Below are 25,700 nucleotides of genomic sequence, written 5' to 3' on the forward strand. Positions count from 1 at the left end.
AGCCTTAGGTTGTTTTTAAATGTGCTTTGTAAATTAAAAAGAACAAAGAAAAGCATCTCGATGGTGAAACGTGGTGGCAACATCATTTTATGGGGGTGTACAGGGTGACTGGTCAGACTTGACAGTTGCAAAAAGCAAACAGCCAAGATAATGCTGGAGTGACTTCAGGACATGTCTATGACTGCCCTTGAGTGGCCCAGACCAAATCCAGATTCAAACCCCAGAGAACATGTGTGGAGAGACCTGAAGATGACAGTCTACAGACACTTCCCCTCCAGTTTATAGGACTTTGAGAAGATCTACTAGGAAGAATGGGATAAATTGCCCAAATCCAAGCGTGCAAAGCTTGTACTTACACAAGAAAGCTTGAAGCTGTAGTTGTGGATAGAAGGGCTTCCACAAAGCACTAAATTATGGGTCTGAATACATGTATGAATGAGATTTCAGTTTTGGATTTTTAATAAATTTTGGAAACCTAACTAAAACAGTTTTCTCTTTGTCAGTACGCAGAGCAACAATGGAAAATTTATCCATATTAAATTAAATCTATAGCACAATAAAAGAGTGAAAGAGTCTGAACCCACCATACATGTTACATTCACCAGTGTCAGGCCAGATGAGGTTGGAGTAAAAAAACATAACACACACGTGAAATACACAAAAAAACATTCTCAGTAGTTTATTCTTCAGTTATGTGCATATGCTGCTCAGCTATATAAAATGTAATAGGTCCAAAGGGGAGACAATAAAGAAAAAAAAAACTTACGCCATGCTGGACACTTCTTTTCAGGCTCCTGCATCTTGTGAATTTCTTCTTCCTAGTTGTTAATGAGAAAATATTCAATCATGGATAAATCAATCTTCTTAAGAGCAGATTATTTTATTTTAGATTTTTGGGCCCACAATGACGTCGCTTTAACTACTGAAGTACTGAAAGCAAGTTAAGGCAGCTCCAAACTGTGAACCAGTTCCTTCCTTTCTCAGGGTTAAAGATGCTCAGTAGGGTGACATTTAAATTAAAGTCTTTTTCTCGACTCATTGTGACACTTGGTTAACACTAGGAGCGTCAAGTTCTCAGATAAGTTCTCCTTTTCTGTTTCCCTCTTTCTCATTTAGAGGACATTAACAGATTAAAATTTTTCTGCAAAGAATTACTGCGAAAGTCCATCATCCTGGTATTGTGTGAAGGCGCTGATGTATTTGAAAAATCACTTATTTCTCCTTATTTAGTAGCTGCAGTTTTCATATTTCTTTATAGAAAAAAAATGACATATCCAGCTGGGAACAGATGAGTTGAAGTCTGAGAAAGTCTGAACTTGAGTTGATCCCTTTCAACACAGCAGAGCAAGTGAATGAAGTCTATTTGATGCCAGTCTGAAGCATGGCAGCACCCTCTTCTGGAATGTGGGTGCTATTACACTGATCCTTTAACAAACATGGGTGAGCATTTCCATTTATTCACTTAATACTAATAACAATACATTTTATTTATTCATTTCTATCCCACTTTCACTTCTTTATTTTTGTATTTTCAAAATCTTATAGCCTTATTTATAGGTCAATTGAATTTATGTTACAAAAAAAAAAAAAAACTTGAAAATGTTTTTAAAGGTTATACTCAACCAAAAAATTGTTTATATTTTACTTTCCTCATGTAGAGGAGCAGAGGTGGCCAAAAAAAAATAATAATAATCTCATATTTTCATGGAGAAAGATTTGAACAGGATGTGATTTAAAAGTACCAACGCTAGACTACAGAAATTTAGAAAATGTACATGATGAAAAGAAAAAAAAATTCCCACATAACTCATGTCGTGTCCATTATCCATTCACAGGCTCAAAACATGCAAAACATAAGACTTGTATAATATAAACAGGAAAGGCATATTCCCATAATACTACCCTATTAAACTGAAGATCTGTCTCATCCACTTATTCATTGGTCAAGAATCCCGTCTTCGACATATTAAAAAAAAAATCATGTAATTTTTGGGTGGAGTAGTCCTTTAACAAATTAAAACACCAAATCATAAAGTCTGGTGAAACTCTACACACGATGGATGAGCCACAGCTTAATGCCTTCCTGCTCAGTTACACTTGCTGTTCATAGTGCTCAAGAAATGAGGCCATCTTTCTATGAAAAGTAGCACACGTCTACTGCATTCACAAACTTTTAGTTTTGCTGGCCGGGCTCACTCTGAGCCTGGTGTACAACAAGTGGGCTCACAAAATGGATTTATTGGGCTCTGTTTTGAGTGGCATGCTATTGCACTGATTAATACTGCTAAGTTTATATTCTTCCAGATATTGAAAGTTCTCCTTGTATCATCATGGCTTTCGTCCCTCTTCCCACACAAGAGCAGGTTAGGTTATTTGGAGAATGTTCCGGTATGGGGGACCATATCTTATAAAGCAGGGACACTGAATTCCTGGAGGTCCACAGTGGCTGAAATAACCACATTTCTAATTAGAACCCAGTCATTTATCCATCCATCCATTATCCATGCCGTTATATACAAAACACGGGGCCACGAGGGTCAGCTGGAGCCAATCCCAGCCAACACAGAGCGCAAGACAGGAACAAATCCCAGGCAGGGCGCCAGCCCACTGCAGGACACACACACCCACACCCCAAGCACACACTAGGGACAATTTAGGATCGCCAAAACACCTAACCTGCATGTCTTTGGACTGTGGGAGGAAACCGGAGCACCCGGAGGAAACCCACACAGACACGGGGAGAACATGGGAGGACTTGGAAATCGAACCCAGGTCTCCTTACTGCGAAGCAGCAGTGTTACCACTGTGCTACCATGCTGCCCCCCAGTTATTTACTGCTTTTGTAATATGTTTCTTAGGCTCAGTTTTAATTAACTCATTCAGAACCCTTGTCTGCCTATTTTAATTTTGAACAGCAGTATTAAGGTTTTAATTGTTGCTTGTGTCCTTAATCAGTCATCAGTTAATAGTAAGGACCAAATGACAAAGGAACCAGCAGCTCTCCAGCTAACATGCTTTCTTTTTAACCTGTGTGCATGCATCATGAAGTCTCTGCATTAGTACAAAGTTTTGAAATAAATGAGGGAGAAGGACCACGAAACATAAAGATAAACAAATATGATCTGACACAGATTTGTCTTGGAAGAATGAAAGCACTAAGAAGCCATATAATTAAATGACAAGTTTCATTACCTGCCAGGCCCAGCTTCTAATTACAATAGGGGTTGGAATGAAAATTGAGTACCCCTGCTATAAAGGGCAAGCTGCCACATTATATCACATGCTGTTGGGATGGATTTTGGTCTCCAATGATCCTGAACTGGTTCAGAAAATATAGGAGGCACACTATTTAGCATTAGTAGGTTCAAATACAAGTCTGGGCACTGCCTAACTGAGTTTTTTCACGTTCTTCCCCATGCAGATTTTCTCTGATACCTCCAAGTCATACAGTTTAATGAATTCATGAATTATTTTATGGCAGGCACAGTGATCAACTTTGCTAGGTTCAAATTCCAGCCTGAGCGCTGTCCGAGTCAAATGAGTGCACAGCGTTGTGTCCTCTGATACTCTATTAAGAGACATCTTTTCAAATAATACATAAAATGGAAGTCAAAACTAATAAACATATAAATGTGTAAAAAGAACATATTAAGATTGAAAAAAATCTTGAAACTTAATGCACTCCAAAGCTCAAGTATTTAAAATTATAATATGCATTATCTGTGGGTTTGATGAAAAATACAGACAAATGTTACACAACTTGTCCTCCCTGCATGGAATTTCCATGTTCTGCCCATGTCTGCATGGGTTTCCTGTGGGTAATCCGGTTTCCTCCCACAGTCCAAAGACATGCAGGTTAGGTGCATTGGCGATCCTAAATTGTCCCTAGTGTGTGCTTGGTGTGTGGGTGTGTATGCCCTACGGTGAGCTGGTGCCCTGCCTGGGGTTTGTTTCCTGCCTTACGCCCTGTGTTGGTTGGGATTGGCTCCAGCAGACCCCCATGACCCTGTAGTTAGGATATAGCGGGTTGGATAATGGATGGATGGGTTACACAACCTATCTAAATACTCATCATGCAAACTTGCATTGACACTATAATTTTTTTTTATGATTGTCCCTCCAACAGATGCCCCACAGCCGCTGGACCCCACAATCTTGCCCAACACCCAGTCCATACAAGCATTGAACAAAGTAGGAGCAAGAACACACCCCTGATGAACCCAAGTATCAACTGGGAAAAAACACAAGAAGAAATTTCTGTTGGTGAAGAAAGTTTCACGGATCTTGACTTTGCTGATGATGCTGCGATATCTGCAGAGACAATGGAGGCTCTGATCAGGGTGGTAGAGAGACTGAGTGAGGGGTTGGAGTGTCTAAGCTTGCGAGTGTCCTTGATAAAAACCAACATCCAGGCCTTTAATGACCTCTTAGGCACAGCCATCAGCAGTGTGTCTGTCTGCGGAGAGAGTGTCGACCTTGTTGAGAGGTTTACTTACCTTGGCAGTGACATTCATGTCTCTGGTGACTCTTCCTATGAAGTCAGTAGACAGATTGGGAGAGCATGGGGGGTCATGAGGTCGCTGGAAAGGGGTGTGTGGCGCTCCAGTTATCTATGCAAAAGGATGAAGGTCCAAGTCTTTAGAGTCCTGGTGCTTCCTGTCTTGCTATATGATTGCGAGACATGAACGCTATCCAGTGACTTGAGACAAAGACTGGACTCCTTTGGTACTGTGTCTCTCCGGAAAATCCTTGGGTATCGTTGGTTTGACTTTGTGTTGAATGAACGGTTGCTCATGGAGTCCCGAATGAGGCACATTACCTGCATTGTGAGGGAGCGTCAGTTATGGCACTACGGCCATGTGGCGCGTTTCCCAGAGGGTGATCCAGCTCGTAAGATCCTCATTGTTGGGGACCCGAGTGGCTGGACCAGACCAAGGGTTCGCCCATGTAACACCTGGCTGCGGCAGATAGAGGGTCTTTTCTGGAGGGTGGGACTGGACCGTGTGTCTACCTGGGGGGTTGCAAACTGGGATCCTGAGTTGTTTCGTTGTGTAGTGGGTGCGGCAACGCACTGTACCAGTGCATGCTCCCCAACTTGACTTGACTTGATTGTCCCTCCCACTGCCACCTTCTTCTCCTGACCAGTCCCCCTACACCTATCCCCACTACATCAACAACTCCTACCATGTCAACTGGTATGGTCAGTGACGTGTCCACCTCTAACCATAACTATGGGCTGTCCATAATTGATGGACAATTTAGGAGACAACTGAGCGAGCTACTCACAGGAAAAGCTGTGGGGCCAAAAGGAGTCAGTCCATTAGTTCTTAAGGACTGTGCTCAATAACTTTGTAGTGTCCTCCGTCACCTGTTCCTGTGTGCCATAAAAACCGCAAAAAGTGCTACTGCTGTGGAAAACCTCCTGCATTGTTACTGTTCCAAAGAAGGCAAGCACCTCTTCACCCAATGACTACCAATCAGTGGCACTTATGTCTCACATCATGAAGATCTTTGATAAGCTGGTCCAGGATTATATGAGCCCTCTTGTGTAGACTCCCTGGACCCACTTCAGTTTGCCTATCAGGCAAAGATTGGAGTGAAGGATGCAACTATCTAAAGCTGGCAGCACTGTGAGGATTATGTTTTTTGTCTCCTCCAATGCCTTCAATACCATCCAGGTCCTAGATGGTGTCCTAGAAAATGGACACATGTTGGGCACACCACAGTTTGCGAGACTCAAGGATCATGTCTCTGATAAGAATGTGAGCAACACCGGAGTACTACAAGGAACAGTCCTGTCTCTTTTCCTCAGACTAGAAATATATAACCCCTGGTCATATCACTTGCACAAATTCTCAGATGATTCTGCATCTATGGAGTGTATCGATAAGAGGATGAGATAAAGTACAAGAGTCAAGTGGAGAACTTTGTTTTTTGGTGCAGAACCTGAGGCCACAGGTCCAACACGCCCTCGACCCTCTGCAGTTCGCATACCAGGAGAAGGTGGGAGCGGAAGATGCCATCATCTATATGCTACATCGACCCCTCTCCCACTTGGACAGAGGCAGTTGCGCTGTAAGAATTATGTTTCTAGACTTCTCTAGCGCCTTCAACACCATCCAACCTCTGCTCCTTAGGGACAAGCTGACAGAGATGGGAGTAGATTCATACCTGGTGGCATGGATCGTGGACTATCTTACAAACAGACCTCAGTATGTGCGTCTCGGGAATTGCAGATCTGACATTGTGGTCAGCAACACAGGAGCGCCGCAGGGGACTGTACTTTCTCCGGTCCTGTTCAGCCTATATACATCGGACTTCCAATATAACTCGGAGTCCTGCTACGTGCAAAAGTTTGCTGACGACACTGCTATCGTGGGCTGCATCAGGAGTGGGCAGGAGGAGTATAGAAACCTCATCAAGGACTTTCTTAAATGGTGCGACTTAAACCACCTACAACTGAACACCAGCAAAACCAAGGAACTGGTGGTGGATTTTAGGAGACCCAGGCCCCTCATGGACACCGTGATCATCAGAGGTGACTGTGTGCAGAGGGTGCAGACCTATAAATACCTGGGAGTGCAGCTGGACGATAAATTGGACTGGACTGCCAATACTGATTCTCTGTGCAAGAAAGGACAGAGCCGCCTGTACTTCCTTAGAAGACTGGCATCCTTCAACATCTGCAGTAAGATGCTGCAGATGTTCTATCAGATGGTTGTGGCGAGTGCCCTCTTCTACGCAGTGGTGTGCTGGGGAGGCAGCATTAAGAAGAAGGACGCCTCACGGCTGGACAAACTGGTGAGGAAGGCAGGCTCTATTGTTGGCATGGAGCTGGACGGTTTGACATCCGTAGCAGAGCAACGGGCACTCAAGAGGCTATCAATTATGGAGAATCCACTACATCCATTAAACAATGTCATCTCCAGACAGAGGAGCAGTTTCAGCGACAGACTGCTGTCACTGTCCTGCTCCACTGACAGACTGAGAAGATCATTCCTCCCCCAAACTATGCGACTCTTCAATTCCACCAGAGGAGGTAAACGTTGAACATTATTCAAGTTATTGTCTGTTTTTTACCTGCATTTTTTTATTTTTTATTACTCTTTAATATTTTTTGCTGCTGGAGTATGTGAATTTCCCCCTGGGATTAATAAAGTATCTATCTATCTACCTATCTATCTATCTAAAAGTCTGCAGCTTAACATCAGCAAAGCCAAGGAACTGGTTATTGACTTTCACCACGCCAAAGAGGCTCTATGTCCAGTGACTATTCAGGGAATGGATGTAGAGGTGTTACACTACTACAAGTACTTTTGGGACCATATCATTGACAGGCTGGACTAGTATCATAACACAAAGGAATGACATAAGAAAGGGCAGAGCATGCCCTAAATGTGGGAAGTGAACTTCCTTTACATTTTCTACAACTCTATGCTGGTGCGTGTGATTGTCTGGTCTGTAGTGTGCTGGGCTTGTAAAATCATTCAAAAGAGACCCAACAAATCAAGAAGCTAATTAAAAAGTCAGGCACAGTTATGGGATGCACCCTTAGAGTTAGTAGCGGAGCAAAGAATGAAAACAAAACTGAGTGCCACTATTTACAATGCTGCACATTCACTCTCTGACAAACTAACAGTGAGGACTTTCAGCCACTATCTACATGCTGTCCCTGTTATTAGGCACCACCGTCCCCACTTGTGTGCTTTGGCACAGTTTAAACTGTGCTTGAGGCTCAAATGTCTATTGGCATAGTTCCCTAATCACTTGGAATGAAACTTTCTTGCTGTCTTATGCCAATGACAGAAGACCCTTAAGAGTAGACAGACCTGTCAACCAATCAAATATCGAGTTAGCATTGAGAAAGAAGGGCATTATGTACAAAGTGGAAAAGTAGCAACAATTTTGACTGCTACTTTAAAGATTCTGTCATTCGTAACAGATTAATTGAAATTAAAATAAGACCTTTTTGTTCAGATTGAAAAAAAACAACCATGAGACTAAGAGATTCAGAGCAATAAAAAAAGGAGAAAAAGGAAATATCTATCTATTATCTTAGTTTACTTTTTCTGTTACTGAGTCACAATGAGTTACACACAGTCCACATAGAATCATGTATGAAACAGCCAGTGCCCAGGATAAAATGACAGTGTTTCGCACAACCTATTCAGCCCTGGAGAATTTGGAGTCCCCAATTAACATATATTAAGCCCCTTAAGAGTTATAATCTGAAATGTGTGTTACTGGTTAATTATAATGTCCTTCCCTTTGTAAGGACTACAACTTTTAAATTTTAAATAGAGCCAGTGTCCTAATGTTTGTTTAATTAGTCCTGTTCCTAAAATTTTTGCTTATAGTGGTATGACTAACTTTAACAATCATAGCCTTCATGTTAATATTATGTTAAAATTCAGATAAAGGAAATTTTTGGAATTTTTGAATTAAATGGCAGTGTTTTTACAATGTACTAAATTATGCTTGAACATGAGGAAAATATTAAAATACATTTTATTTATACAGCACCTTTCCCATGCTTATCGTGCACAATAAACTACTCTGTTTGACTGTTTGTTGTTTGTATCTTCCATAAAATATGTAAACATGAGTAACTTTACAAAATATAAAATTATCATGGCATTGCTAAAACTGCCTACCTGAAGAATAAACTTGAAAAATGCAACAGTTGTAACTGTATGAGCAAGATGGTGAAGTGAAGCTTCATAATACACTGAGTTACTACTAAAAGGAATCGAAAACCATGATTTGACAAAATTAATAAGCAAAGAACAGAAATCAAATGAATGTTAGACTGGAGAGAAAAAGAAAATGAATGGGAGCAGTCTTTAAAAGTATAGCCATGAAACTGCTATTCAAAAGACACAGAACTCCATCTTATTGCCACCAGGCATCTGATTTATAAAACTTGTGTATGCACATTTTGGGCCTCATTTTTTGCACATGCAACTCTACATATAAAATTCAGAATTTCTAAAAGAAAATTTGATAGAAGAAATTGCAAATATTTATGACAACTCTGACCCATCCTTATGCAACATTCTGGAGAAGTGAGAAATGATGACACTCTTTGATAAAGTAGGGAAATGCAGCCAAACCAGATAAATGTCAACTCGTGGGCACCGTAATTCATTTCACTAAACCATTGTTATAATGTGCTGTGACGTGACAAACATATTAAACCTCAAAAGTGATGAATATAATGTACAGACCATTTTAATTCCTTTTTAAGAGGACCAACTACAATAAATTTGCACTAAATAATTCCTTTGTTTATATTACCTAACTGTTGTCACTTCTCAGGATAAGAAACCAAACCAATCACTTGTTGTCCATAATAAAATAAAAAACACTGGTGTGATTCACTCCCTGTATACCATGCCATATTCATAGGTTAACGGTTTGACACAGCATGGCTTGCTTGACGCTACTTGAAGAGTATGAAAATGGTCCTACATGAAGAGAATGCACTTTAGGGACCGGCAGGATTTTTTTTTTCCTTATAATGAATTGACTTATGAGCCTATTTAAGGTCTCACAAGACAAGTGTTAGAAAGACAATCATGTAATAATAATATATTTTATTCATCACAGACTGCTGGAAATATCCAAGTTTTACAAACAGTTGGCGACAGACATGTACCAGTGAGAATTACCTGACAGGTAAGGAATATCTCTGCCAAGCTTCAGCTCCATCATGCCCACTATGCTGGAAGCCACTGACTGACTGACAATGCACTGCATTCAGTTTCAATATGATGTGGGTGTACAGGCTAACATAAAAGGATATTTGTAGCAATGTCCAGTTTTCCAATATGATCGGGACAATTGACTGCTCTTATATTGCCATAAGGATATCTAGCAAGAATGAAGCTGCTTTTGTTAAATGTAAGCGGTTAATGGAGAGTAACACACAACTCATTTGTGATGCCAGAATGAGACTGACATACATCTTGGCCTAGTGGCCTGAGTCAACCCATGATTCATTTATTTTGAAACAAAGTCACATAGGCCAGTGACTTACTGGTGGTGCTATACATGACAGCTGGATGTGTCAAGTTGAAGGCTGACCTACCAGCCAGTGAAGGTCTACAGCATGCCTGCATATGTAGGAAGTTGATTAGCATAGTCCATATATGATTGTTTCATGGCAGCAACCTGACAGGGTTCGGTGTACATTCATGTATGCACATTTACAAGATGATTGTGATTTGCAAAAGGTAAATTGCATAGAAACACTAGGTCATATAAATGGGCATTTTCACGTTTTTACAGAGTGTGCATATTTTTGCGCTTGAGTTCACAGAAAGTTTTCTAAAGGAGTCGAAAGGTGAATCTGGGAGGCATACCTGACCAAATTTAAGCAGCAAGAACGCCTATATACAATACACGCCAGGTTTTATATGTCAGATTATTTTTTGCTCTACTTTCATGCTCAAATCCACAATAAGTTTTATAAGTGAGACCCCAGGAACTTTTAGAAGACACAAGTAAACTTTAAAAATCTTTTGTACAATGGAATATTAACATAAATTTGACAAGAGCCTAATATCCATTGTTTTTAGCACTCAGTAAACACTGGCTTGCTCAGGAACTTTCTTCACATAGTTGTTTGATACTCTTTGGATGTAACTTATAATTTCGTGCATTTTATCTCACAGCAATTCTGTTGAGTCCTGAATTAATTCACCTTCTACCTATAAGTTGCTAATGACTATTTGAAAGTACGTATTTGAAATATGTTTTTAATTTTCAAGAAACTCACAAATTCACTGGGACATTACTTAGCTTCTAGTTTAGTTTTTGACAATTTTTTTGATCATTTTTAGGAACATTATAAACTCTATTGAAAGTGCATTGTGATGATATGCCTCAGAAAAAAATAGTATATGAAAACAGCTTCAATGACATGTGTCAAACACTAGTCATCATTGGCTCCCGCAAATCAGAATGTTGACTTTAAAATTGTGCTACACTCAGGCTGTCTTCCTGTGCAATGTATACCATGTATACTTACAACACTAACTCATACACAAAATACAAATCATTTGAAGAGTGATAAGCTCTCTAACATGCGATTCTACATCCATATTGTGTACACAAAAAGATTACTAACCTCAGTTATATTAAAAATGTACTCATTTATTCAGGGAATTTTCCCTATGTAATGAAATATAAGATAAACAATGTGGCCATTTATTGCATCCCGTAAATAAAAGTGTGCCCAATGATAGTTAAATTAATGCAAGATTTATTAAACGATACAGTTTCATGCTGATCAGAATTAGTCTCATAGTAGGATAAATTTCTGTTATTTAAAGTCATAATATAAAATAAATAAGACAGCTTTTAGGTTTCTCTTAATGACTGACTCCATGTCCAATTTAAGGACAGTCCATTTACACTGTGTAGGTTTTACACATTTAATTTTTTTCCCCAACATTTTCAATACCTTGAAGAGTAAAAACCCATATGATGTAATGTTAGGTTCTGTGGCAAAGTAAACTTGCGTACACACAGTACAAAGTAAAATCTTCAAGAATTCATCTTGTGTATTGCCACTGTGGTGCTATTGTGTTTCCTGATCAAGATGTTCCTGTGAAAGAAAATAAATAAATACAATGAGCAATTTCACCAGGTATTCCTGTATTAACTTGGATAATATTTATGTGCTGCCATTAGAGGGCAGTATAATGATTAAGGACAGAATTCAAAGATTTTAAAACAGTACTATTGAACAAAGAAGTGTGTAAATTCATATTTAAAAGATGATATTATATTCTATCAGCTATGGTTACATATTAATTTATACAAATGTATTCATGTCCTGTTTTTGTGTAAATATTATACAAGTAAAACAATGCATTGAAATGTTGTGCATGCATATTTGTCTTCTGTTTATATACTTAAAATAACTGTAATGCCATCTAAAGTGACAACAGCCCCCTCACCCTGAATCAGACTCCAAGCAAACTGTTGGACTGTCTGTGGGGTCTGAACTGAGTTTTGATGCTTGACTGGCCAATACAGATACAACACCACCATGCTCGTCTGATAGGGAACCACGGCCTGCAGAACAGTGGTTGGGAAAAAGAAAAAGAAAAAAAGGATGTATTAGAATCAATCTTGTATCATTACAAAAAAGATGAATGTCAAAATAAATTACTGACAGGGAGAAACCAACTGAGAACTCAAACATTAGTTAGTATAATTGTAGAAATATGTGCAAAAGACCTTTCTAAAATTTCACATTTATTGAGGAGAACTTACATCCTAAGTTGTGTCCTTGTTCATCTGTGCAAAGAATTCCAACAATGGCAGGATTCTTCATCCTGAAATATGAAAAAAAAGAGAGGGGTTGAACAGTCCCATAAATGATATTCCTATTCATTAATTTTATTTATGCCTCTGTCCAAAGAGACTTGCATTATAAATCACAGTGTAATTACTATTACATATTTTTAACCTGTCAGCACCAGCATTTACTTACTGTATGTGTCAAATTAAGGTTGCTCAGAGGTGGAAATTGAGCCAGGAATCTTGTGTATGAAATTGCATAATGACAAACTTGTAAAAATGAGTTTCATGTTCTGTTTTTCACAAAATAAAAAAAAAAACTGAAGGATACTTGCAAGGCAAATTTCTGTGCTTTATGCCATGATACCACTGTATCCACAGGTCACCCTCAAAAAAAGATCTACTGCTTCGTGATGGCAAACTCATAGGGTGCTACAAGTCAAAAGGAATGAAATAAAGTGTTTAGGATTGTGAAGAAATAGAAAGAAAAAAAGTTCTAAGTTTGGATTGCTTGAAAAATCTAAAGGGAATATTATGATTGAGTGCAACGAAGTTAAGGATATGTAGAGAATTTGCTGAATAAGGAGAATGAATGTGATAATATTTATTATGAAAACAGAAGGACTAAGCTATAGGTTTTTCAAACAAAAAGTTGCAAAAGTGCTGATAAAGGTAAAGCAGTGGCACTAACTGGAGTGGTGTCAAAAATGATAAAGGCAGCAGAAGGTCCTCGGAGTTCAAAGGGTGATGGAAATGAGGATTCCCAAAGACTGGAAAAGAAGTTTGTTCATTCTGGTGTACAAAGGAAAAAATGACCCTTCGGTGTGTTGGTCATATTAAGCAATTCAAATCTTATAGCAGGTAATGAAGGTAGTAGAGAGTGCTAGAGTAAAGAATCAGGGATCGAGTCAAAGCTGGCAAAATGCAAATTGTCTTCATGCCTGGGAAGGGAACAAGAGATGCAGTCTCAAGTATGTGCAGGAGAAGGACCTGACCATTGAATATAAGCTGCAGAAGGTATCTGACAGGGGTCAAGAGAGGTGGCCAATGAGAAAGTTAGGTGCAGACAACCATTAAGCATATGCAATAATGGTAATGTATGAAAAAGTGTGAACAGTGACAGCAGATGGGAATAGCAACAGTTTTGAGATGAAAGTACATATACAGAGTCCATTGTTTTTCATGATTGTGATGGAGGCAGTAATCAGAGAAATGAGTGAAGCACTCCCATGAAGGGGAAGACACCGAAATGGAAAGCTAGTTTGGACAAAAACAGCCTTGTGGTAAATGCTGGAAAAGACTAAGAAAAACAGACAGGAGGCACAGAATGGGTGTGTGTGGGGCTGGGGCCAGTAAATGTGATGGGAGAAACTGAGTCCAATGCATGGGTTGATGGAAATACAGTGCATCCGGAAAGTATTCACAGCGCATCACTTTTTCCATATTTTGTTATGTTACAACCTTACTCCAAAATGGATTAAATTCATTTTTTTCCTCAGAATTCTACACACAACACCCCATAATGACAACATGAAAACAGTTTACTTGAGATTTTTGCAAATTTATTAAAAATAAAAAAAATGAGAAAGCACATGTACATAAGTATTCACAGACTTTGCCATGAAGCTCAAAATTGAGCTCAGGTGCATCCTGTTTCCCCTGATCATCCTTGAGATGTTTCTGCAGCTTAATTGGAGTCCACCTGTGGTAAATTCAGTTGGTTGGACATGATTTAGAAAGACACACACCTGTCTATATAAGGTCCCATAGTTGACAGTTCATGTCAGAGCACAAACCAAGCATGAAGTCAAAGGAATTGTCTGTAGACCTCCAAACCAGGATTGTATCAAGGCGACGGTTTGTCTTTCAGCAGGACAACGACCCTAAGCACAGAGCCAAGATATCAAAGGAGTGGCTTCAGGACAACTCTGTGAATGTACTTGAGTGGCCCAGCCAGAGCCCAGACTTGAATCCGATTGAACATCTCTGGAAAGATCTTAACATGGCTGTGCATCAACGCTTCCCATCCAACCTGATGGAGCTTGAGAGGTGCTGCAAAGAGGAATGGGCAAAACTGGCCAAGGATAGGTGTGCCAAGCTTCTGGCATCATATTCAAAAAGACTTGAGGCTGTAATTGCTGCCAAAGGTGCATCGACAAAGTATTGAGCAAAGGCTGTGAATACTTATGTACATGGGATTTCTCAGTTTGTTTATTTTTAATAAATTTGCAAAAACCTCACTTAAACATTTTTCACATTGTCATTATGAGGTGTTGTGTGTAGAATTCTGAGGAAAAAAAATGCATTTAATTCATTTTGGAATAAGGCTGTAGCATAACAAAATGTGATGCGCTGTGAATACTTTCCGGATGCACTGTAGGTACATAAAACATGTGGTGGTTTGAAGGGTAGTCTGCAGACAGCAAATGCTTAATTACTTTCAACATCAATGTGCTTACCAGTGAGGTAAAAACTTAAAATGCAGTAAGTAAAATATTCTGAATCCATGTTTTTCTTAGACATCAATATGTGGGCCCATCCAGAATGGAAGATAAACATAACATTTACATTCAAATTGATAATCACTGAATATGATGAACAACACAGTTTTGTGGATTTGTAATTGGAGCCGATACACTCTGGCCTGATACCACTAGATTTAATTGGTTTGAAAAATATTACACAGTTTAATTTCATGAATAAACTCGTTTTTAAAATATGAAATTGAATGTTTTGTTTTCCCCATTTATATCCTTCCCAGTGCTCAAAGAAATACTATTTATATGCTCCTGGACACTACCAGGTACTTATTCTAGTGATATTTCAGCTAATAAACAACGCTGAAACAGCTAAAATACAGGGTGAGGCAGAAAGGATTTTTATAAAATCACAAAATTGTTAATTTTTTCTTACAAAGAAATTTCTTGAAAGATTTGAGTTCATATTGAAATAGCTTTTGACAAAATCAAGTGTGGAAAACAACATCTCCCATGTGGTGTCTGTTATCACTGATGCATTTCTGAAGGCGTTCATGGAAGTTGGCCTCCACTCTTTTCAACATCGCTCTGTCAATTTGGGGACTTCCATGCGAATTGCTTCCTTCAGTTCCTCCAATGTATGGGGCTTATGCTTGTATACATGTGCCTTGAGATGACCCCACAAGAAATAATCGCACATGGATAAGTCAGGGGACCGAGGAGGCCAATGAATATCAGCAAACCTGGAAATGAGGTGACCAGGGAAGAGAGGGCAAATAACATCCATTGATGCTCTAGCTGTGCGGGCTGTCGCCCCATCCTGTTGAAACCACACACGCCGGATGGGAATACATTTTCGTCATAATTCAGGTAAAAAGAAGTTGTTTATCATCTCAATATAGCGCTCCGAACGATTACTGAGGCCAAGTTCAGAAGAATGTTTCTGAGCAGATCGACTTGGACTGCGCAGCAAGGCTACTCATACACTTTCCACATTTTCAGGGGTACGTGCTGTTTGTGTAGCCCCCGGTGGTCTTTTGTTCATTAGTGTACCTCGTGTACAAAGTGCTTTAACCCAACATAGGATAGTGTTACGAGCGGGACCAGCTTTATTTCTGTGGATATTGAAATGGCAACGAAACTCATGCTGAACTGCGGTAATAGACTGGTTGACAAAACAGTCGTACGCAAAAATGCGGTGTCCTATCGTCCACGGCTCCATAGCTTCAACTAAAAAGAAAATAAAAAAATGCTAAGACTTCACGAACCTAACACCACCTACCGCACATCTGTCACTCCACCTTGTGGCGAGTTCTAGCCATTTCAAAGAAATCCGCCTTTCTGCCTTACCCTGTAATTACAGTGATGGAACAACTCAAATGATTAGCCTAAAATATAAGGTCAAGAGGAAATCTGCACAAAAATAGTCTATGGAGAAGTGAAACAGCAAAGATGTGAGAGGTGGAAAATTTCTTTGGGCAATAGACACTTAATTGTCTTTTCTTAGGGCATATTATAACTGTATAAAACCAAGGTAAAGCAAGCCAAGGACAAAATATTGCACAGGCTATTAGTAATAGTCAAAAACTGAAAGTGTTCTAAGCACCTTACAAAACAATTCTCGGTTCACATACATTCAGGCAGAATTACAACAATGTGCATTCCACAATAATGAACAGATTTTTTTTTGTTTTGCTTTATAATCAACACTTATACTATAACAAAATCAAAGAAAATGTGCATTACCAACTTACAGACTATTAGAAAGTGAAGTGTTCTGTGGAAAATCAAATTGTTTAACAAGTCAACTACATCATAACATTCTTATTCCAATATATGGTGTATGGATAGCAAGGGGAGCAAGGCAACACCAAGCCCTTAGTGGGCCACGAGTCCATTGTAAGACATACTCCAAATATACCCAACTGCCACTCATGTTATGCCAGTTGTCTAATGCATCCATTGTCAAACCTGCATATACTGATCAGGACTGCTGGGTAGCTGCAGCCTATCTCAGCAAACATCTGGTGCAAGACAGGAAGAATCCATGGATGTAGTGAATGTCTATCGCAGGGTGAACATGCTCACACACAAACACACACACTTTGGCCAACTTAACATTGCCAATCCTTGTAACCTGCATGCCTTTGGACTGTGGGAGGAAACCCACACAGAAACACAGAAAACGCCTGGAGCAAGAACCTCTGTCTCTTTCTTGTGAGACAACAGCACCAACACTGCACCATGGTGTCTCCCCAGGGTCTTGAAATCAAACATGGAAAGTTCCAATTCGTTTTTATCTAACTTGTAGGTACATTGTTCCAAAATTAGTAGTACAAAAGAGTGACAGCAACTATTTAACTTAATGTAGCAGCATTAACTATTTATGCCATGTGATAAACTCACACATTTACAGAGGAGTGGACTCGTTTTTCATGTGTGGCATGCTGGATTGAGACTTACTTGTATAATTTAACACAAAACGAACAGAACTAAGTGATAAGTTTTGCCTCCTTTGGGATAGCAGGGAGTGATGTGTTGCCTATGAGTAAGATTGCAGCATCCAACTTTGCATGCTTTGTGGATCTGGTATTAGAGACTCTTTAACTCTCCAAACTAAATCTCCTTCCACATCCCCATTACCCGTCCGGAACTTAAACTCACAGCATACCATGTAACTTGCAGATCCTGTTATAGACTTAGAAGTGAGTACAATACTGTAAAGAATTAAATGTTTAATTTTTCACAACAAGCCACAATTGTGTTTTCATGAACTAAACTGTGAAACAAATGATAATAAAAACCCAGCACCACAGTGAGTCATGAAAGCACTGATTCATGCAAATTGTAGACTTAGGGACAGCAGCGTCACAATGCCAGTTCTGACTCATTCACATTAAAACAAACGTTCTACCAAGTTTCACGTACCGTATTTATCTCATTTTTTGATTCGACATTAAACCAATTGCGTGGAACCATTTATGTTGAAAAACAGCATTATGTGATTTAATGCAACTGGGATATAAATTTCGTTACAATCGTGATCTGAAACAAATGTTAATACCGAGTCAATGCGACAGTATGATAATCTATGTATATTATAAACACTAGGTCACTTATTCCCAAAGCGTGCAGTCTTGGGTTGGAATCCAAAATGAGCCTCTCCTTCTTCACGACGGAAACTTACGTAAATTATATCCATTAGCCAATAATAAATAAGATAAAACGTTAACGAGATGCACATTTTGAAAATAAAACAACTTAAACACCGGACCTCGTAGGTGATCTATACGTTGGACAAACAATACAACAGATACAGACAAAAACCACACGGTTTAAATCAGTTCTACGGAGTGAGGCAGTTTTCGTGTCTAATGGTCATAAAAGCCTTAATAGCTAGAAAACTGTAACTAAAGCGACAAATCGATAACATAATAAAGATCTTGGTCAGAGAAGCCTTACTTTCAGAATCAATTCCTTTACTACACGACCTCATCCTAAGCCACAAGTAATTTAAGTGCACACACACTACAATTGTAACTATGTGACTTGAAGAGCGCTTTAAACGTTATGCTTTATTTTATCCTGGCTTTCAAATTTATACCTTTATATAATCTGCAGCTAATTTAGTCTTCCTGTTCCCTCCGTTAAATGTTCGCCTCTTTTCACAGAGATGTCATAACGATGTAATTTTACGGTAATAAAATGACTCACGTTTCGTCCAAATGCTGTTCCAGTATTGACTCCATTGCTTCTCTTATTTAATCAATCGTTTAGATGTTACTTCTGTTATTTCTCAATAAATGCAAAGCTATGCACAACTCTTCCGGAAGGTGAGCACCAATCAGCTGACTATCGCTGACACGTGACCAAGAATGTTGTCACTCGGACGAGTGCCTGTTAGGGACAATCATAGTGGCATTAAAAAACGCACTAAAAGCCATTACAAGATTTCAAAGTCGCGATCCCGCTTTAGAATACTTTGATTGAATGCAGGGCAATAAATGTATGCAGGGAAGTCATAATACTATTATTATATGGATTAAATAGATTCATTTAATTTCGGGATTTAGTTGTAATATGCCAATGAAGCAGGGAAACCTGCTTGTTTAAATTGTGATGGTGGTACAACATACTCTGATTCTAGAGGGCCACAGTGACTGAAGATTTCCTTTCCTGCCACTTTATTAATCAGCGACCAATTTCTGCTATTAATTGACTTCTTTTCTCCTTGTTTTAATTGAGTTGTGAAATGAGCTAACAATTGATCTATTTTGAGGCATCAAAACTCCAACCAATTTCACTCCAAGTTTCTTAATTAGAAGGAGAGTCTAGATGTCAATTAAACTCGTTATTTAATTCTATGGCTTTTTTGGTACTCTTATTCTGTCACAGCAGACGTTTCTAAAACTGCTCAATTTCTTTTTTCCATGGTCAGTCAGGTCAGGTCAGGTTAGGTTAGGTTGGGGAGCATGCTCTGGTACAGCACATTGCCACACCCACCACACAATGAAACAGGTAGGGCTTCTAGTTGGCAACCCCCCAGGCAGACATGCATTCTGGGCCCACCATCTGGAAATGACCATCTATCTGCCAGAGCCAGGTGTTACGTGGATGTCCACTTGGCCTGGTCCAGTTGCTTGGGTCCTCAACAATAAGGATCCTCTGAGCCGGGATCACCCTTGGTGAATCGTGCCACATGGCTGTAGTGCCTTAATTGACATTACCTTACAATGCAGTTAATGTGCCTCATTTGGGACTCCATGAGCAACCACCCATTCAACACAAAGTCAAACCAGCGCTACCCAAGGATTTTCCAAAGAGACACAGTACTGAAGGAGTCCAGTCTTCGTCTCAGGTCACTGGATAGTGTCCACGTCTCGCAACCATATAGCAAACGAGGAAGCACAAGAACTATAAAGACTTAGACCTTCGTCCTTTTGCAAAGATATTGGGAGCGCCACACACCCCTTTCCATTGACCTCATGACACTCATGCGCTCCCAGTCCGTCTACCGACTTAACAGGAAGAATCACCAGAGACATGAACGTCACTGCTGAGTTAAGGAAACCTCTCAACAAGGTCGACACTATCTCAGCAGACAGACACATGATGGCTGTGCCTAAGAGGTCATTAAAGGCCTGGATCATAAAGGCCTGGATCTTGTTTTTTCCAAGAGCACAGCCAAAATATTTTGCAGACCTGAGCAGATCAACATTACTGAGACCCTCATCTTTCTTTATTTTCAGATATTCTATGATGGACACAGATTAGCTGGTCATGTGTTGTCTCGTTTTGTATCTTAATAATGTTTGGCTGCTAATTAAGGAAAAATAAAAATTAAGGGGTCGGTGTCTGAAATAGCAAGTCAAAGGTCATGCAAAAAGACAGTTTCCCCTCAGGGATTAACAAAGTATATCAATTCAAATAAAAAATCAAGTCAAGATTAAAAATTAAGATGAAAGAAGTTAAATTGCAGCAAAAAATGATGAGCACTAATTAAGAAAATGGTTTGAATGAAAACAGGATTGGAGTTGGACACCCTGTTAACCTCTTTCTTCATTAGTTACCAATTACTAATGGTAATAGAACATACTATATTGCCTTGATTTTAAATTACTTGAATTTTAAATATTTAATTTTTTTTCTTTTAACAGGAGCCAAGGAATAAATGAGAACAAAGTAAACCAACAGATGACCAACTAATTTAATCCCATTTACACCTGCACATGTACACAGCATACATTTCATTTTATCCAGCTAAATTAAAGCTTAGGTCATAACTGTGTCAGTATGTTATACCTAATTAAAAAAAAAAAAAAGAGAAATTTTCTGTAGAGTAGTTAATGTCAAATTTGATGGGCCCTATTACAAAGAAAAAAATTAGCCCCCATATAAAAATTGTTTTCATTAATGCACATGTACTGTATTATTTTTAAAGTTATGAAGTTCATCTAACATGTTTTTCGCACTGCTATGACAACATTCAAGTCTTGGCTCTACAGTATTTTCAATGGACAGTGGGCAGCACAAATACTCCATTTAGTATTTTCAGTGCTATGCTGCTTCTCAGGGAGGAGCTGATGAGTTTTAACGCTCTACTATGCTAACAGTAACAGTAGAGGAGAGATCTGCTTCTATTGGACGTGGCATGTTAGTGCAATGAACTTGCTGTCTAGTCACTGCTCCTCCACTGTCCTGTTGTTCCATAACTTAGGCCAGGAATAACCACAATATTAGCAGTAGTAGACTCTGAACACTTTCTTCTCAAGGAAACTTGTTTCATTCCACTATCTTGTTCTCATTTCTTTCATTCCTTCTGGTTTGTTTTAATCGTATTGTATCATGCATAAATTATAGGATAAGTTTGGTATTCTTCAAGTTTAAATATTTTTTTCATAATCATGATATACATTAGGGGGCAGCACGGTGGCACGGTAGTTAGGTCCTCCCTGCGTGGAGTTTGCATGTTCTCCCCGTGTCTGCTTGGGTTTCCTCCGGGTGCTCCGGTTTCCTCCCACAGTCCAAAGACATGCAGGTTAGGTGCATTGGCGATTCTAAATTGTCCCTAGTGTGTGCTTGGTGTGTGGGTGTGTGTGTGTGTGTGCACCCTGCAGTGGGCTGGCACCCTGCCCGGGGTTTGTTTCCTGTCTTGTGCCCTGTGGTGACTGGGATTGGCTCCAGCAGACCCCCGTGACCCTGTAGTTAGGATATAGCGGGTTGGATAATGGATGGATATACATTAGTTTGCCATGGAAAATTACAGTCAGGTCCATAAGTATTTCTACAGTGACACAATTTTCATAATTTTGGCTCTGTGTGGCACCACTATGGATTTGAAACAAAGCAATCAAGATGTGATTGAAGTACAGGCTTTCAGCTTTAATTCAAGGGGTTTAACAAAAATGTTGTATGATCTATTTAGAAAAGACAGGCATTTTTATACATGGTCTGCCTATTTTCATGGGCTCAAAAATATTTGGACAAATGACCATAATCATAAATATAACAATCATATTTCATATTTGGTTCAAAATCCTTTATGGTCAATGACTGCCTTAAGTCTGTAACAGATGGCCATTTAAAAGTACTGGGTTTCCACCCTAGTAATACTTTGCCATGATGTTACTGCAGCTGTCTTCAGGTGCTGCTTGTTCGTTGGACTTTCTGCCATCAGTTTTGTCTTCAGCAAATGAAATGAATGTCTGATTGGGTTGAGATTAGTTGAATGACTTTGCCCTTGAAGAATATTCAACTTCATTGCCTTTAAAAGCACTTGGTTACCTTTTGCAGTATGTTTTGGCTTGTTGTCTATCTCTACTATGAAGTATCATCCTATCAGTTTTGCAGCATTTGGCTGAATCTGAGCATATAGTATAGCCCTGTACACTTTAGGATTCATCCTACTACTTCTGCCAGCAGTCATATCATCAGTAAATACTAGTGAACGACTTCCATTCGCAGCCATGCATAATCATGACATAAAACTGTGCCCACCATGTTTCATAGATGATGTGGTTTTCATTGGATCATAAACAATTTCTTCTCTTCTCCATAGTCCTCTCTTTCCAACATTTTCATATATATTGATCTTAGTTTCCTTTGTCATAAAAAATTGTTCCAGAAGTGGACAGAGAGAGAGACTGAGAGAGACTTTTGAAAAATGTTTTCCGGCAAAGTCTAAGTCATTCCTATGCTTGAGATTTACCAGTGGTTTGCACCTTATGGTAAACCCCTCTGTCTATACTTTCATGAAGTTTCTCTTGACTGCCAGAGAGTGCTCTTGGTTTGGTTACATGTTGTGAAGGGGCCCTACATCACCAAGGACAGAATTTTGCAATCATCCTGCACAGTTGTCTTCTGTGGCTTTCCAGACCTTCTGGTGTTGCTGAGTTCTTCAGAGTATTGCTTCTTTTTAAGAATGTACCAAATGGTTGATTTGAGCACTCCTGTTGTTTCTGCTATCTCTCTAAAGGGTTTGTTTGGTTTTCTCAGCCTAATGATGGACTGCTTTTACTTGCATGGGCAGCTCTTTGGACCCTTCAATTCCAGATCTTTTACCTGCTTATTCTCACTTGGCTATGGAACAATTTGTCAATCAAATGTCCATATATGTTTGAGCCCCTGGAAATGGGTCATTCCTAAATGGCTCATATGATAGTTTTTGATAAACTTCTTAAATTTAAGGTGAAATTCTACACTTCAATCACATAATGAACACTTTATTTCAAATCCATTATGGTGGCATACAGAGCCAAAAATATGAAAATTGTGTCACAATCTAAATACATATGGGCCTGACTGTATGTTCTTAAGTCAAGCATTTTTTATAAATGTCAGTGTTGACGTCTGAAATGAAGTATCACATATTCAATATTCTAGGAAAAATCCTGAGATAATGAATTTGGACTAGGAGAAATTTAAGAAGCATTTTATACCTAACCTACACTCACTGGCCACTTTACACCTGTTCAACTGCTTGTTAAGGCAAATATCTAATCAGCCAATAGCATTGGAGCAACTCATTGCATTTAGGCCTGTAGGCATTGTCAAGATGACCTGCTGAAGTTCAAACTGAATCCCATCAGAATGGGAAAGAAAGGTGATTTAAGTGACTTTGAATGTGGCATGTTTGTTGGTGCCAGATGGGCTGGTCTGAGTATTTCAGAAACCGCTGATCTACTGGGATTTTCACACACAAACATGGTTCAAAAAAGGGAAAATATCCAGTGAGCAGCAGTTCTCTAGATGAAAATGACTTGTCAATGCAAAAAGGCAGAGGAGAATGGCCAGACTAGATCAAGCTGATAGAAAGGCAACAGTAACTCAAATAACCACTCATTACAACCGAGGCATGAAGAAGAGCATCTATTAACACACAACACGCCGTACCTTGAAACAGATGGATTATAGCAGCTGGACACCACACTGGGTGCAACTCCTGTCAGCTAAGAACAGGCAACTGAGGTTACAATTCGCATGGGTTCACCAAAATTCGACAATAGAAGACTGGAAAAACATTGCCTGGTCTAATTAGTCTCAATTTCTGCTGCAACATTCAGATAGTAGGGTCAGAATTTGGCATCAACAACATAAAAGTATGGATCTATCTAGCCTTGTATCAACAGTTCAGGCTGGTGATGGTGGTGTAATGGTGTGGAGGATATTTTCTTGGCACACTTTGTACCTCTTAATACCAATTGAGCATTGTTTAAATGCCACAGCCTACGTGAGTGTTGTTGCTCACCATCTCCATCCCTTTATGACCACAGTGTACCCATCTGCTGATGGCTGCTTCCAGCAGGATAACGTGGCATGTCACAACGCTCAAATCATCTCAAACTGGTTTCTTGAACATGATAATGAGTTCACTTTACTCAAATGGGCTCCACAGTCACCAGATCTCACTCCAACAGAGCACCTTTGGGATGTAGTAGAATGGGGGATTCACATCATGGATGTGCAGCAACTGCATGATGCCATCATGTCAATATGGACCAAAATCCCTGAGAATGTTTTCCATTATCTTGCTGAATCAACACAACAAAGAATTACAGCACATCTGATGGCAAAAAGGATGTCTTAGCAAGGTACTAGCAAGGTATACTTAATAAAGTGGGTAAGTGTAACTCAGAGTCTTAACAACTGAAATGAAGGAAGCGTGATGAATATGCAACACCAAAAAAAATTTAAGGTCCCTCATACAAAGGCAAATTCAGAGTTGCTAATTTGTGTGATGTAAATGCTTGATCTAATACCAAGGTGAGTAGACAATAATCATGTTTTCATTTGCTAATATATATATATATATATATATATATATATATATATATATATATATATATATACCGTATATATATATATATATATGTCACGCAAAGAAGTTCGCATATTGATCTGGATGCCCAGCTTGGGACTGGCACTTAGAAACATACTGGTGTATGAATCCCCTGTAGCTGGGTTTGAATCACCCGTGGTTGGGTTGCATCCCCTGTGGCTGGGTTTGCATTACCTGTGGCTGGCTTAGTACTGTTAGCCATCAGGGTGCTGGCGGAAATTGGGCTACTGTTGGCTGAAGAAGGAGAAGAAGAGAGGGAAGGCATTTCCAGAGGCAGAGGGAGAAGAGGAAGGTAAAGAGAGTGGAAGTGAGGGTAGGAACTTTGAATGTTGGCAGTATGACTGGTAAAGAGAGAGAGTTAGCTGCTATGATGGAAAGAAGGAAGGTTGATATATTGTGCGTGCAAGAGACCAGATGGATGGGGAGTAATGGCAGGTGAATCGGAGGTGGGTTCAAATTGTTCTATTATGGTGTGGGTGGGAGGAGAAATTTACACCAGATGCCCTTCTTGATGTAACCCTCCCCATTTATATGGGCTTGGGACTGACACAAAGAAACACACTGGTTTGTGCATCCCCTGTGGCTGGGTTAGTACTGTTAGCCAACAGGATTCTGGCAGAAATTGGGCTACTGTCGGTTGATGAATGATGATGAATGAAGGTTGAATGATGGGGAGACAGTGGATCAGAAAGTGCAATGGATAAGCAAAGAGGAAGTAAAGACAGCTATGAAGAAAATGAAGAATGAAAAGGCCGTTGGTCCAGATGACATACCTGTGGAAGCACGGAGGTGTTTGGGAGAGATGGCACTGGAGTTTTTAACCAGATTGTTTAATGCAGTCTTGAAAACTGAGAGGATGCCTGGGTGTGGAGAGGTGTACTGGTACTGATTTTTAAGAATAAAAGATGTGTAAAACTGTAGTAACTACAGAAGGATAAAAATTGATGAGCCACAGCATGAAGTTATTGCAAAGAGTAGTTGAAGCTATGTTAAGAAGGGAGGTGATGATTAGAGAGCAGCAGTATGGTTCCATCCCATGAAGGAGCCCTACAGATGTAATGTTTGCTCTGGGG

General features: G+C 39.5%; 1 protein-coding gene across 2 annotated transcripts; it reads right to left on the reverse strand.

The window, feature by feature from the left end:
• Nucleotides 1-747: 747 nt before the first annotated feature.
• lamtor5 (late endosomal/lysosomal adaptor, MAPK and MTOR activator 5) lies at nucleotides 748-18,689 on the reverse strand. Of its 2 annotated transcripts, XM_051924388.1 has the most exons (5): nucleotides 18,504-18,689; nucleotides 12,286-12,347; nucleotides 11,967-12,084; nucleotides 11,534-11,611; nucleotides 748-818 (listed from the first exon to the last, which is right to left on the reverse strand). In XM_051924388.1, exons 1-4 carry the CDS (start codon nucleotides 18,536-18,538, stop codon nucleotides 11,551-11,553), a joined length of 276 nt encoding a protein of 91 aa, XP_051780348.1. In that variant the 5' UTR covers nucleotides 18,539-18,689; the 3' UTR covers nucleotides 748-818; nucleotides 11,534-11,550. The 2 variants fall into 2 exon arrangements, with proteins under 2 accessions (XP_051780348.1, XP_028652951.1); XM_028797118.2 differs by lacking the exon at nucleotides 748-818 and having other exon boundaries at nucleotides 11,244-11,611; nucleotides 18,504-18,688.
• Nucleotides 18,690-25,700: the final 7,011 nt, after the last annotated feature.

This window comes from Erpetoichthys calabaricus, chromosome 3 (genome assembly GCF_900747795.2).
Source record: "Erpetoichthys calabaricus chromosome 3, fErpCal1.3, whole genome shotgun sequence".
Classification (NCBI taxonomy): domain Eukaryota; kingdom Metazoa; phylum Chordata; class Cladistia; order Polypteriformes; family Polypteridae; genus Erpetoichthys; species Erpetoichthys calabaricus.